Source organism: Pezoporus wallicus, unplaced genomic scaffold (genome assembly GCF_028554395.1).
Source record: "Pezoporus wallicus isolate ANWC-B61680 ecotype Strahan unplaced genomic scaffold, APGP_CSIRO_Pwel_v1 contig_3017, whole genome shotgun sequence".
Lineage (NCBI taxonomy): Eukaryota > Metazoa > Chordata > Aves > Psittaciformes > Psittacidae > Pezoporus > Pezoporus wallicus.
The window spans coordinates 2,234,560-2,249,816 of NW_026638957.1; the positions used below are offsets into that span (position 1 = coordinate 2,234,560).

General features: G+C 37.5%; 1 protein-coding gene across 1 annotated transcript in view; it reads left to right on the top strand.

Annotated features, from left to right (window-relative positions):
- TDP1 (tyrosyl-DNA phosphodiesterase 1) overlaps positions 1-11,207 on the top strand; it is a 43,701-nt gene extending 32,494 nt beyond the window's left edge. Inside the window, exon 15 of the mRNA XM_057413407.1 lies at positions 10,739-11,207. Within this exon, the coding sequence (XP_057269390.1) occupies positions 10,739-10,812 (74 nt within the window). The 3' untranslated portion in view covers positions 10,813-11,207. The remainder of the gene's footprint in view (positions 1-10,738) is intronic.
- The last annotated feature ends 4,050 nt before the right edge of the window (positions 11,208-15,257 follow it).

Below are 15,257 nucleotides of genomic sequence, written 5' to 3' on the forward strand. Positions count from 1 at the left end.
ACATTAGGAAAATAGATATTCTTTATGGAATTGTAATGTTTTTCTGCAGAACTCACGGGAGAAGGAGTGTTAAAAGAGGCCTGTTTGGAAGAGAGCAGGTGTTAGGAAAAAAGCTAGTCCTTTGGAAGTGGGGTGAAAAAGAAATACTGTAGAGCAAATGTGAAAGAATTGCTGTAAATTAGAAGATGGAAAAGTTGCTTTTGCTCCATTCTGTATTTCATAGTTTAAGACTTCATTAGCTTGAAGATTTACGTTGAAATCCTCCTGGAGGGGCAAAAGGGTTATGTTTCATAACACTTGAAAAGACTTATACAATCTCAACCTCCTCAGCTCCCGAGACTCTCTAGAACATGCAAATCAGGAAAGGGCTAAGTAAGTGCTGCTGTGGGGTGATGATGGCCCCAAAGCCTAAAAATACATTGAGGATAACGGTATTGATGCACAACCTGCATTATTTTGGGTTTTATATTTTTGTTCTTTAATGCAAAAAGATTGTGACAAACTTTTTTTGAGAAGCCATGATCTGAAAAAAGGTATCATCTACAGTAGACCCTGAAATAATGGGTAGTAATAAGGAGCTCAGGAAAGACAGTGTTTATAGCAACTCAGATCTTTGAACAAACACATAATGCAGGGTGAAAAAAATATTTAAAAGCTAAGAAGTAAATAGACTTAAGAGTTTTATATAGTAAATAAAAATAAAAATGCATCATTTCAGAGTGACTGAAGTCTCTGAGCAGGATCAGAGCCTGCGAGCATGATGCTTCCTCTAGTTGAAGTAAGAATGCTTTGGCAGCATCCTCTTGATGGGGTGGCCTGTAGTAAGCAGCAACCATGAGGTTTTCTTTGTCGGCTTGACCTCTTATTTTTTTCACTAGTGATCTCCCAGCCTGTTTATTGCTGTTTTTCAAACACACCTCTGTGCAGCCAATGCACTTTTTTTTCTTTTTTTTGCATTGGGGGGACCCCCCCCTTTCTTCCTTGCCTGTCCCTTCTGAACAGTTTATAACCAGTGATTGCAGCTCTCCAGTGATCTGATTCTGCGGTATCAATTAGATCACAGCTTTTCAGCTGCACAGTGGCTTCCAGCTCCTGTTTGTTACCCAAGCTGTGTGTGTCGGTGTAGAAGCATATAGCTGTACTGTCATTTTTTAAGAGGTACAAGCCCTAATTCTTCTGCAGCATTTCACAAGTGTTTCCCTGTTGGTTCCTAATGCATCAGCAAAAAGGCTCTTGCCTCGCTTGATCAGATGAATCCCATCAGCTCCCAGCAAACCTGGTTTCTCACAGATCGATCCATGATCATAGAAGCCAAAACCTTGAGTATGGCACCAGCTACACAGCCAAGTGTTCACCTGTTCAGTAGAAGGCATGCTACTTTTGTAACTTCCAAAGATGATTTTTCTGCTTTAAGATCTTACTACTTAAAAGAATTCTTAATTTGCATTTTGGTTTTCTGAAGAAAAAATACTGGCTAATGTAGAAGTTACTAATGCAGTCTATTATACTGGTTTAGTGTAAACCATGCTGGCCGTTTAAGTACTGTGAATGTTGTTTGGGGAGTGGTGGCAGTTGTGCTGGGTTACTAGCTAACTGAAGGGGTAAAATACGCTACAGCTGCCTGTTGTGCTCTGGGACAGGCATGCTAGCTAATGATTAACTAATGCTCAAACTGATGGGTTTTGAAAGTTTTTTTCTAAAAGGTCATACTTAAATTTTTTGGAAATTTTGAAACAAAAGATTCAAAATCGGAATCCATGTGTTACATATAATGTCATCCCCATGCAAGAATGTAGTTGTATAATTAACGTTGTTGTTTTAATTCCTGCATTTACCCTAATGAGTCAGTGAGTTTTATGCATATTTCAACAAAGTGTAAAGATTTTTTTTCCAAATCCTTTTTTTCTCTTTTTTTGCATGGAAAGCTTATTGCTGTAGAGAACTTATTTGTCTGTAGTTCAGCTTTTGGGTCTCATATTTCTCCCATCATATGAACAGATGACAGGATTCAAGTTGTCTAGACTTTGGCAATGGAAGCAAAATCAACTATCTGTGCCTTTTCACATCTCTTTCCTGAATATTCTGTTTCAGTTGCTCAGCATCCTGGTGGAAAAGATGTTTAAAGAATTCTCATGTTATGGGATGGACTCATAAAATAATCTGTCCCTAACAATACACTTATCAATTCTCAAAGTCTCTGGAGACTGGTATAAATAGATTTGTTTTAATAGAAGCAAAAATGGAAGTAATTATTTTTTCCCTAAAGAAACCATATTGACTGATCCTTATAACTGAAGGAGAAAAGGCTCTGGGGGATTTTCCATGAACTCAGGTTCTCTAACCCTGGGAAAACAAAGTACACATCCCTTTCAGTTAATCAGAAAAAATCTATTAGGAGCAGGAGGGAGGATAAGTGGGTGGAATAGTGAACAGATAGTCCGGAGCAGGGCCATACATTTGCCGTGTAAAGTTCTAAGTAGAAGATAGGTATACTGAAATACATTGTTTTTTCTTGTACTTGTGCAACATCTAATCTTGGATCAGAGATACTCAATGTTACAGAATTATATTATTATCCAATGTAACAAAGTGAAAGAAAAACAGTTCCTCAGTTTGTGGAAATTAGTTGCAGAAATTCTTTGTCATTCTGTCACAATGGCTTTCTGTCATATTAATTGGCGTTTATTAGGTGGGACTAGACTTCCAGTGTAAAAACTGTTACAGTGAAGTAAATACATCTTGAAAAGCAATAAAATACATGTCAGGACATATAGTGATAAACTTGTCAGTAATGATGTAAATAATCTCCCTGGTTTCAGCCATCATAGTTTGCGAGGTTGATCCACAGTCTTTTAAAGTCCATTAAGTTCAATAATAATAAAGTAATTTGATCCCTATCAGATGTCACTGATAGGCAATTATGATATATCATCTCTGTGATACGTATTTGGAATTTTCCTGTTGTTTTCATTTAGCTTTCAGCTGTGTTTCAGACTTGCACAAAACCACATTTTACAATACATGGACAGGTAAATTCCATCTAGTTGTGCCAGAGTTATTTGAGCTTTCTGAAGGGAACAGAATAAAATTTAACTGGGTCTCAAATCATAGCTGGTAACAGCATGGCCACATAAAGTTGAGATGAGTTTGTAATGTTTCTCCTTTAAGAGAAATATTTTCACATTGAATAGCTAATTTTAACTACAAAGGATGATAAAAAAAGCCACCAAGAAACCACACTATAATGCTTGAAAAAATACTTTTGTACCTAAAAATTGTCAGAAAATAATGATAGTGATTAATTAGCTTGATGAATCAGTGAATCTATGGTTTTACATGTATTGTAAACCATACTATTGTTGTGTTGTAGTAAGTGCCAGGATTTTGGGCTACTTCTCCTGTTTTGTGCTTATTTAGGGAGATCTCAGCAGGTGAAACGTTTCTGTAACTTTTGTCTGCGTTGTTATTCTGCGAGTTTTCAGATATTTTAATCTCATGCAGTTATTGCAGAACTCTCCTACAGTGCTACTGAAAAGGAGTGAGCTAAAAATACATTTGTCATCAGTCCTTTGAGTTGTGACTGGGTTATAAGACAGGAATTTATATAAGCTTTTTCTGAGCTCTCAGTTCAAAATGCTGTGGAACTGCTTAAACCCTCTGGAAGAAAACCCCATAAAGTAGGAGGGTAAGTAATTTCTGTTAAAAAAAAGTTACTTCTCATTCAGTTTCCTCTTCAGTGTACATATTTATATCAAGGAAAGAAACTGGCTGTGTTCATTTGACTAATACTCTACAGAAAATATGTATATACAAGAAAATAAGACAGGTTCCAGCTCAGTTCAGCTTAAAGTTAGAATGAAACTACATATTACCCTCTATGTATGCCAGTTATATAAATTACATTAGTCTTTGGTTATTTTGCTCTTTGTTAAAGATTTCTTTCCTGAGCCATTCTCACAATTTGTAAGAGTGTATTAAAAATGTATTTCATTATTTTCCAGTGGAAAATCAGTTTCACCCTTGATAACTGGCGACCAAAGCTGTCAAATCTCATGCTATGAGAGTGTTGAATGGTGGTGGGCAGATGAGATGGAAATTTACTCTAATACATGTTGAAGCATTGTCCACTTAGCAATACATTAGTTCTCTGGCTGAAGTTTTCAACCTCTGACAGCTGTGATTTCATTTTTCTTAAGAATGCACAAAAGGATCTGTAACATGTCTCACAGGAACAGCGCTCTCCCTTGTGAGAGGCCATGCCCATTGTTCAATATTCCATTGCCACACTTATATGAAAAAGTGTATTGACCTTTTCTTTGTATCTTGAGATATTCAGTGCTTGATACTTTATCTAGTTTTCAATGAGTGGGAATTGGGAGTGTGGCAAAATTTCATGTGACAAATGTGTAGTGATTTCAGGAAAAAAGTAGCCCTCCATCTAGTTTATTACACATAAACTGCTGTTGTGTTGAACAGAAACAAGAAATACTTCATGGCATGTTTGCCTCCAGCTCTGGTAGGTTTAGATATTTGTGTGTATCCTGTTATTTAAACAATGGGGACAATTTTCATATATCTTGCCTTGTACTAGTGACAGATTTCCTAAAGGAAAGAGATCAGTGTTTTGTCCAGTAAGCTAGAGGAATCCTTTCTTGCTCTGAGCTCCCTCACAAGAGCTGGTGATGGTCATATAAGCTCTGGGAAAATGTCACTGTACATGATCTCTATCTTTCTCCTACCTTTATTTTTTTCTTTTGTCCAGAGTTCTAGAATTGTCTTTTATTTACTTCAAGTAAATTGTCATTTATTTACTTCACCAAGTAAATAAAATATTTTTTAAAAGAAATTAAGAAGGATGACTTCTGGGGAAATCATATACATTTTTCAATAGCCTCCTTTTTTCCAATTAGTATTGCATAGCTACATGTCACCTGTATACTCTCTAGAGTTTGAAAGAACTTGACTGGCAGCATCCTATATGAATTTATAGAGAACTTCAAGTCCTTTCAGTATGCTTAATATGGTAGAGATGTAAGGTAATGTCCTTTCTTTTGAGATGACAACTGCAAGCTCGTCCTGTTTTTAGCACAAGTGATACTAATACATTGAATAGAAAATATTTCATTTACTTAACACTCAAAATAATGGTAAATATAAATCTGAGTATGTTTAGAAGTTTTGAGCAGCAAGTATACATTGTCATTGTAGCTCATATACTGAGGCAGGTCAGGAGCAGGGGTTGGAACTGATCTCAGTCTGTGTTGGCATATGTTTCCTTCTTAGGTGGAACCAAAACGTCATTACTGCCATGTAAACCTGCAGTTTGACATTGAAGCTCTCTTAAGACAGCTTGACATCACATGCTTCCTCAAGTAGCCTTCCAGAGTCCAAGTGTAACATTTGAGTACTCAGCAAAACCTGGTTTTCTTAAGGCTTTTCATAATGATGATGAAGAAATTAACACATATGAGAGGAAAAGAAAAAAAGAAAATGTTAGTCTCACTATTTAGTTTGACTGCTTCTAAGTATTGTTTTGATAGGGTTACAGACTTGAAGACCAAAAGGAGACACTAGATTGTCTGATCTGATTTGCCAGGTGTTACTGGCCAATTTCTTTGAGCTCAGATCTTGTCTTTGGCTAAGAGGGATCTTGCAAAATACGCTTCAGATCATTAATTGAGAGCATCATCATGAGATGGCAAATTTGCTGGAGGGTCAATATTTTGCTTCAATGGTTGGTTAACCCAGGCATTTAAAAAAGCCCTTTATTTCAGTTATTTTTTTTCAGGGTAGATGTATGATACCTAGTCTAGTTGTTGAACTTCCATGTGATTTGATCTGTCTTGTGCAGAGTGCAAGATTTGCAGTTGAAGTCTGAGGAAATGCAACAGTATGTCATCCTAGCAGATCAGAGTTAAAATTGCTCAGAGAATTTTACCTGGTCAGTTTTCCTTTAGACTGTTTCTTCCCACCTGCTTTAAATTACCAGTGCAAAACAGTTTTCTTATTCATGATATGCAGAGCTTGCTCCTTTCTCTTGCTGCAGGGAATAACATGCACATTTTACATCTGGCAGTTTTAAAATAAAGATTAAGATCATTCCCACTCTGAAGTGACAAAGGACCTCATTAATTTTTAGCAGGTAACAATTGTTGTGTGCAACATGTATGTTATTAACTCTTTGCAAATTTGAGCAATTGCAGTTGAATTGCAAAAGCCTATTTGTGGGCAACAGATGTATCTTCAGGGCAAAACACTTGAAGAATTAAAAAAAAAAAATAAACTGCCTGGTAGCTAATAGTACTACTTAATATCTTGACAGATAAACTATGTAGATACAACAATCTTCTGGAATCCTCTGTTGCTAACCAACAGATCCAGGCTATCATAACAAACAAAAAAAATAATCCAACTATAGGAAAGATGAATGTATTGATGATACTAAGAGAAAAGAACCCTATAGACCAGTAAAATTATCAGAGCTCTTTTGAAGAAAACTGGAAAATTATCCAGTCTGGTATTTGGGAAACATGCACACAACAGTCAACCTTCCTTTGCAAGGTATCTCTATAAACATTTCTTTGTGCCTTTGATAATACTCAGATTTTTATTTCCCGCTAGAATCTTTCAGATGAGTACAACTATTTTGTTGTATGAAATCATCTTCTCGTTGAGCTCCATTGTCACATTTCAGTTGCAATTATCTCTCTTACCAATACAAGTTGACGTGCTCTTCTCATGAAAGTACTCATTTGTAGTGCTTAGGGACTGATTGCCCTGTCACTTTTGTTTAACCCTATTGAGAAGTTTCTTACAATAGATGTACATTGCACAAAGAGATACGACCCCCGGGTGGTTTTGTACCTTTGTGTGGGAAAAAGTACAAGTTGCTTGCTGTATTTGAGGAATATCACTTAATTTATGATTTGGCTATTACACAGTTCACTGACTAAGCAAATCATCTGCTGTATGGGAGGAACTTAAAAATTCAGTATGTAAGTACATCAGGGGCTTTTTTTAGAACAATTTGGGAAAGGCCTCAGAAAAGGGTGAGAGACTTTTTCTCATTGAGAAAGCAAGTCCTGCTTTTAAACAGGTTTTGTTTTGTTTTCTTTTTTTTTTTTCCTAACAAGTGATCATTGTCCTGGCCTTCAGGAATTATTACCTTGTCTGTGTATATTGTTACGGATCCCACACCTCTGCCCCACCTGTCTTTCCCCGTTCTTGAAATCTTTCAGGTATAAGTTTTGCATTGAGAGGTGTTCCATCTCAACAAGGTGAGTTCCTTTGTAAATGCTGTGCTCATCTAAAGGGAGGGGAGAAAAGAGACTGGAGTATAGTGTGCACTTTCAGCAAATGCTGAAAGGGAGAACTTTCCAGCCTCCCACAGCAGGGAGTAAGTGTTAGAATGTATATGTGGAGTGACTTGAAGAACTCTGGTTATTTATTACTTCAAAGCTAAATTCTTCAATTGGAAGACTCCTAAAATATTGTGAAAGATGACGTAAGAATTCAGTTTCTGCGTTTAGAAATCAACCAGGAATAGCTGTGATCCAGATCTCCACTCAGGTGCAGAAGACACTTGTATTTTCACTGTAGGAAGAGAATCGCAAAGATCCTTAATTGTATTTTATACTTCACTGTTCAATTGCATGTTCCTGTAATTCACAGACTTTTCTAGTTTTGGCTGTACACACTGTACTGCCATCTGTCATATTTATGAGAACATGAAGTTTTGAGATGGCTTTCTGATGTGTTCCTGACCTACACATTTGGAAAGTACTGTTGTTAAAATTTGCAGAACAACCTTGTTCCACTGTCAGTTCATGATTTCTTATTCCATAACTTGATCTCAAAATGTGGGGGACTGTTTGAGTGATTGATCAGGTGTACCTGAAATAACTTGTTCTCCAGGGCGCCTCTATCTTTACATGAAATGTGATGGTCTGCTCAGTTGTGAGAGAATCTTCAAAAGTCTGCCTGACTGAAACAGCACTTTGAGATTTCAGATAATCTTAAAGTGTCAGTGGGGTAGGAATGGCCCCGTTCATTTGACTAGTGCTGAAGTTCTGCTGCTTCTGAGTGAGGCAAGAAGGAAGCAGTGGTACTAGGTCACTAATTTTGTATCAACTGCAGCTTACTGGAATTAGTGTTATCAGAAATGATGAACTGAACTTGAAATGTGTGGAAGTTAGGTACATTGAGCACACTTAAAAAATGTATGTAATGGGGCTGTAAATAGGGAACAGTTAACCTCTACTCCCCCTCTTCCCTCGCCCCCAGAAGATAAGTGTTTAACCTTCAAAAGCCTGGCAATCATTTTAGTGTGCAGCAGTAAGTTGCTATGGTCTTACAGTATTTGTACACAGGCACTGTCTTTCTCTTGCTGATATAGCTCCTATTAAAAATGATAATTTTAAATTTGATCTGACAGTTTAAAAATACCTGAATTACATGTTTCAGTAATAGTTTTGCATGTGGCTTATTAAAATAGTATCAGGTGTTCTATAAATCCAACAGCATCCCATTAATAAAACAAAGATCCAACTACATTAATAGCTACCTTAAGAATATTTTATTAAGATAGACACAATAAAAAAAGAACTAAATTAGGTACTGAAGCCTCTCAGAGTGCTTTAAGGGGTAACTGAAATAATTTCTGTACATCTAAGTCTTTCTCTTCCTTTATGTTTTCCTGAATGAAACAGAGTAACTGCAGATGGTAGTGAAGATGAATAGGTCCAAGCTGCATAGTAGGCTCCAAGTGACAGATTCCAATGCTTGAGTGGGACTGGATTTATTCTGATGTTGTGGTTTAGAGGTCAATGATAAAAAATGAATGTATGCTTGGAAACCTTAATGCTTTTTGCAGTACCCATTCTTATAACTATTCATGTTTACTATGTGGTAAGGTAGTCACTGAAAAGGCAAAAGGCACATGTGACTCTCAAGCACGAGACTGATAGAAGCAGTTTAGGGAAATAATGATGCTACCTTTTTGGTTTGGTTTTAAGGTATGACTCAAAGTCTAGATGTTCCGCAGTTGATTCAGAAACCTGCAGACACTTTCTGGCAGTGTACTGATTTAAGTGCTGTAGTTTCTTCTGGTTTCCAGTACCTTTTATTTTTTTGTGCTTGAAAGTCACCTATCCCCTGTAACTAAAAACTAGCCAACTACTTCTTCCACTCAGAAGCTATATAATGATTTTAAATTAGGGGAAGATGTGGCTGTTTGCTTTTATTGTGCTCTTATAATAACATAATATGAAAGATTGCTATTTGTTGCACAGACTATTCTTTCTCTGGTGATCACATACCTGTGACTTGTAATGTCCCTGTCACTCGTCTTATTAAACTCCCCTTTTTCAAGACAAACACATTCAATTTTCTGATAATTTAAAGCATTTTCCTATTACTTTCTTACTACTGTAAACAGACACTTCTGTAAAACATTTGCATAGCTGGGATATGTTTGATTGCAGCATATGGAGCTACATTGCTAGTATTAAATGAACTCTAGTAGCAGGTAAATAGAAAGTACATGCTGGGAATGCACTCTCTGCCCCATGTTTAATTGATGCGGTACTTGCCAGTTCTGCAGTTTATACATGCCTTCATTACTGCTTCTGTCACTTTCTTATTCTCCTCTTCTTGCTACAGTAATTCTCACTTCACATATTGTAAGACCTGGCATTGGATCTTGTAAACTTAAAATTGGACAACAGTAATCATGATAAATAGCTTATCCAAAATTTGAACTGACAAGCATATCAAATCTTCTTTAGCAAGTGTACATAGTGTATTATGTAGATGAGTAGCTTGGTTTTTATAAACTACATCCGTCACCCTCAGTACACTTCAGTTTAATTGTATGCATTGTACAGATTGAGGTCACTGTCTTCCTTCAAGGCTCATTTTGTAGGTGGAAAAAAGAAGCAGGCAGGATTTATATAAACTTCCTGTTTGAGAAAAGTCACTGAAAGGATTGAAGGATTTTAATCTGTATTTCAGTAAGAGTAGCCTGAGAGAAATGGAGTAATAGCTAGGCTTCATACACCAGGGGCTTCCGCAATGTGTCTGCGGTTGGAGGAAAAGCCTCAAGCAGGTTGCGGGGCTAGCAGTTGGTTCCTGCTGTGTTGTCTTTTCTCCTTCCCAAGAGTAGGAACAGCTTCTGTATTCTAAGACATGGAGGGGAAGAACTGTCTGCTGCAAACCTGTTGCTCATCTAAAGATGAAACAATTTGAAGAAATGAGGTCTGAACTTGAACATTTCAGAGGTCAGGCAGAGTCAGTCTTGGATACTGAATTCTTACTGTCTTTGTGAAAAATACTGCTACAGTACTGCACTGGCTGATAATTCCATTGGGTTAAAAGATGTGCCTATGGCCCAAAGCAAATGTGGCTGCATGACTGTTCTTGTGTGCTCTCTGAAGTACAATTTCTTTTGTATTTTTAAATGTAAATTTATTTTACAGCTGGTATGAAGTATGTTGGGTTTTAATAATAATATTCAAAATAATAGCTGGGGGGGAAACCAAAGCCTTTTGAAAACTCTAAATCTTATCATTTAAAAAAGTAGCTGGATACAAAATGTCCAGTAAACTTAAATGGCTCATGGGGTTATGTGAAAATCGGTGGGAATTTTCACCTTTCTCCAAACAAAGGGGAGGAAGAGGTTCAAAATTTTACATTTAATAACTGAATTTGTCATGAGCCTGTTTCTGGTTTTGGTTTACAGATCAACCATGGATTTGGAATATTCCTTACACTGATGCCCCGGATACACATGGAAATATGTGGGTTCCGTCATGAATGTTTCCAGTGTCCTGTGATGTTTCACTTATTGACCCTGAGCCTGCCATGCTACTTGCAAGACTACTTATTTCTGGGATTTCGGCTATGATGTCTGTTGTAATGGCTAATTTGTAGTTGAAAGAAATATTAAAATGTTGATAATGGGAGATTCGTGGAGGATCTATAAACATATGATTATAAATGAACTTGCATTTTTTATTACTTTTTTATGTTTTTTCCTTACTATGGTTCTTATATGCTTTTCAAGATTAAAACAAGTTTAGACTGTTCTCAGAGACTGCGTTTTTTAGCTGTACAGAACTTAAAATTTACTGTTCTTGAGACTGTTGGCCCCAGTAGCTGGAATAGACGTTGTTGTATGTGAAGTTTAAATAAAGTCAGTCTTGTTTATATATCGTTTGTTCCATCTTCTGTGTACATTACAAATTGGATTGAGAGTTTTCATTGCAATTATAACTGCTAATGCAAGCTGTAATACTTGGTGGTTTGGCTTCTTCCAGTATTTGGCTTTTTGCCAGTTATTTCCTAATCCTTTGGGGGGTTTTGCCCCATTGAATATAAGTACTGTCCAGAATACTAAATTGAAGTGGGATGGGCTTGGGTGCTGAAGAGCACTCTTAAATAGTGCTGTGGAATGTGTGAACAGCTGGTCCTGCAGCCTGGAAATCTTGTAGTGTGCTTCATTCAGAATTCCCTCTGCATCCCAGATAACCGTTACTGGGTAGCTGTTCCTGTGCTACCTCATTCATTTTGCAGTGTCATTCCCCAAGATGGTTTGTTTGGAGTACACTGAGAGGGCACTATTTCCTAATATCTAATCCTGATTCATTCAAAAGTTATTAATATCTAATCCTGATTCATTCAAATGTTACTGTAGAAAAGGTGTGTGTTTAGGAAATTGTCCTGGCATCTACTTAGCAAAGAGAAATTTTCTTTTGTTTTCCTACAGTGTCGCAGGCCACTCCATAGGGAAGCTATGAAGTACTGCTTCTTTTCCATCTTTCATATCCTTTCCCTTTTGTTCTGCCCTCTCTAGTTACATTCAAGTTCTCTGGTGCAGTTATCAGGTGATTTTTCAGGCCAAAAGATTACGGATTTGACCTATTTTTGGGGGGAAACCACTGTACAGTCTCTTATTCAAAGAGTAAATAGGGTTAGGTAGTGGAATAGACCTGCCTGTAACAGAGGAATTTTACTCACTTCACAGCAAAGGAACCTAGGTGTTTAGGTTGTTCATTTCTTAGCTCGTGGCAATTTCAAGGCCTGGTAATCATTATTGCTTTATCTGTTTCTGAGAACTTTGCAAATAATACGAGCCAAATACAGGTCAGAGTGTGACTGGGATGTCCATGGAACAGATAGAAAGATTGCTTTCCTCTTTCACCCTCAGTTCTGTATGCAGTCTTTACTGTTCATGCTGCATCCAGAAACTGTTTGGTCCTGTCCCTGGTAAGCCTGGGAAAACAGAGGTCAGGGAAGGTAACATGAAAATGGAGCGATATGCTGTAAAAACTGAAAGAACAACTTAATAGCCATTGTCATACTTTCTTTGCAAAAGAGTGTTAATGTGATTATTTCTTTGAGAGTTACAGAACTTCTAAGTAGGAAGGTGTCTTCATATGAGGAAAGCTTTAAGAGTTCTAGAAGGTGGGCTAAGAATTAATGGACGTTTATCCTTAATTTGTGAAGACTGTAATTTATTAATGTTACATATATGAGTATTCCTATTTTTGTCATAGAGTGGTTTCACCAGCTCTGAGGCTTTCCTGGTTAAATTCCAGATGGATTTTTTTTTTTGTTTTGTTTCCAGGCACCTGGCATGATTTAACTTTAGCTCTCAAGGGCTCAGGTTAATGCAGTGTCAGAACATCCTTCCAAAGCCTGTTGGTGGGAACAGATAAACCAGGTAATCAGTTACGCTAGGAAAGTTCAGGAAACATTTCCAGTGCAGAGCTGTGACCCTGTGCAGAGCTGTGACCCACAGCAGCTGGGACTGTGGTTTGAGCATGGAAGTGCTTGTGCTTCTGAAAAGGTTAAATCTCCTGCCAGGGCAGCATAACATTGTGCAGTTTCTTACTGGAGTCACATAGTAAAGCAACAATCTGATTTTGGCTTGTTCAGGACTGTGATATGGTGATGTATCTGGAGTTTTTTCACCATACTTGAGATTAAATCCAACATCACAGAAGGTAAGAAGGCGTAAGAAGTAGCATGTGCTTTTTTCTGTGCTGGGTGTGCAAACATGCAACTGTATCATTCTCATTTGGCAGTTTCCCTAAACAAGTCCATGTGCTTTTTTTTCAGCAATTAGCAGTATGTTAATTCCTTGTGCTTTCTTCTGCGTAGGCTTTCTGTGGTTTTGATATTTCAGCCTGTCTTCCATAAACAAATATGAACACAGTAACAGAAATAACACCACAAAAAAAAAGTAAATTAAAATTAATAAAGACAGATGGGATACCAAGAACTGAATATTGAAATCACTAAATTAATGTAATACATAGATGTGCACTGTGACATATATTGCCTATTTGGTGTATGTATTTGAAAAAAAGCTAGAATAGAGATGTAATGTTCATTATAATGCTAGATGCTACCTAATCCCACAGATATTTTTACTAACATCAATAAAATTGCTGACATTTTACAGCTGTGGAATTAGTCACTGTGACGTGAGAATTTTAGCTGAACACTGACAGTAGTCACACTACTCCTTCTCTCTTATCTCTGTGTTTCTTTTAATCTCAGCAACTGTAACTGGAATTCTGAAGGGCAAGAGAAAGAAACAGCAAAAAGTACTGGAGGCTGAAAGGAGCTGTGTTAAGTTCAGAGAAGTAAGTTCATATGCTAATCTAGTCTTCATGGGCTCGACTTTTTTTTCTTTTTGTAATATGCTGGCTTTTCTGCTTATCCATTTATCAAAATGTTATCTCTACTCAGATGGATTCCCAGTTACTGCTTTCTAAATGTTGCTAGAGTGCTTTCAAGCTGTGATGTTGTTGTATTAACTAGAGTAAAAAGTTAATCCTTTAGTTGAAAGTGTTTTCCAATGCTTAGAATGGAGGACTGTGAGGGGGCTCCTGGATTCTTTTTCTGACTCTATTCTGACTTTACACACAGATTCATGTGTCTCTTACTCCCTTAGCAAGCAGACCACTGCACTACACAGGTCTATTGCCAATAAGCATGAATAAACAAAAAACTTTACTCTGAACTGTAGCTGGTTGTTGAGCAGTTTGGAAAATTAAGCTACCAACCCAGTGGTGATTTTCTTACCTGTTGAAATGCTGGAAGATAGATGGCATGCAAATGCAAAGAGGCATCTAGAAGTGGAAGTTGTTCTAGAGGAGTCTCCTCTGGGACTTTTAAGAGATATCTATCTCTGCCTCACTTGCCCAACTGTAAATTTTAATTTGCAAATATCTTCAAATAAAAATACCCCTATAGAGTATTAAGTATAAATTAAATATTGTCTTCTGTAGGAAGACTGGAATACAATTGTGTTTATCAGCTGCACTTTAGTAACTGCTGTGAAAGAGATGGAAAAACTTTTCACATTTCTTGTCCCTGAAAATCGCTACTATAAAGGCAGGTTCAGTTGTCTTCACTGCTAAGTGTCTTCTGTGTTGTGAAGAATGAGTACACTAGATAAAGGCAAGAAGCAACATTACAGCTGAACATGATCCAGCTTGTGCCCAGGCAGCCAAGAAGGCCGATAGCATCCTGACCTGTATCAGTAATAGTGTGGTCAGCAGGGCCAGAGAAATGATTGTCCCCCTCTGCTTGGCAGTGATGAGGCTGCACCTCAAATACTGTGTTCAGTTCTGGGAGAGATATTGAGGTGCTGGAGTGGGTCCAGAGAAGGGCAATGAGGCTGGTGAAGTATCTGGAGAAAAAGTTTTAGGAGGAATTGCTGAGGGAACTGGGGTTGTTTGGTCTGGAGAAGGCTCAGGGGGACTTTACTGCTCTCTACAACTACTTGAAAGGAGGTTGTAGTGAGGTGGGGTTGTTGGTCTCTCCTCCCACATAACAAGTGATAGGACAAGAGGAAACAGCCTCAAGTTGTGCCACAGCTTTAGATTGGAGATGAGGAAAAATTTCTTCACAGAAATGGTTGTCAAGCATTGGAACAGGCTGCCCAAGGAAGTGGTGGGGTCACCATCCCTGGAGGTATTTAAAAGACATGTAGCTGTGGTGCTTATGGACATGGTTTAGTGGTGGACTTGGCAGTGCTAGGTTAACGGTTGGACTCAGTTATCTTTGAGGTCTTTCCCAACCTAAACCATTCTACGATTCTCTGATTTTTTTTTTATTTTTTTTTTCACATTCAGTAGGACTCTGCTAGAGATGCAATCTGTTTGAAACTCTTAGCAAAGCAACAGGGACATTGTTGGCCTACTCTCAATGTCCCAAGTGTCACTTGTTCATGAAGTTCCAGGATA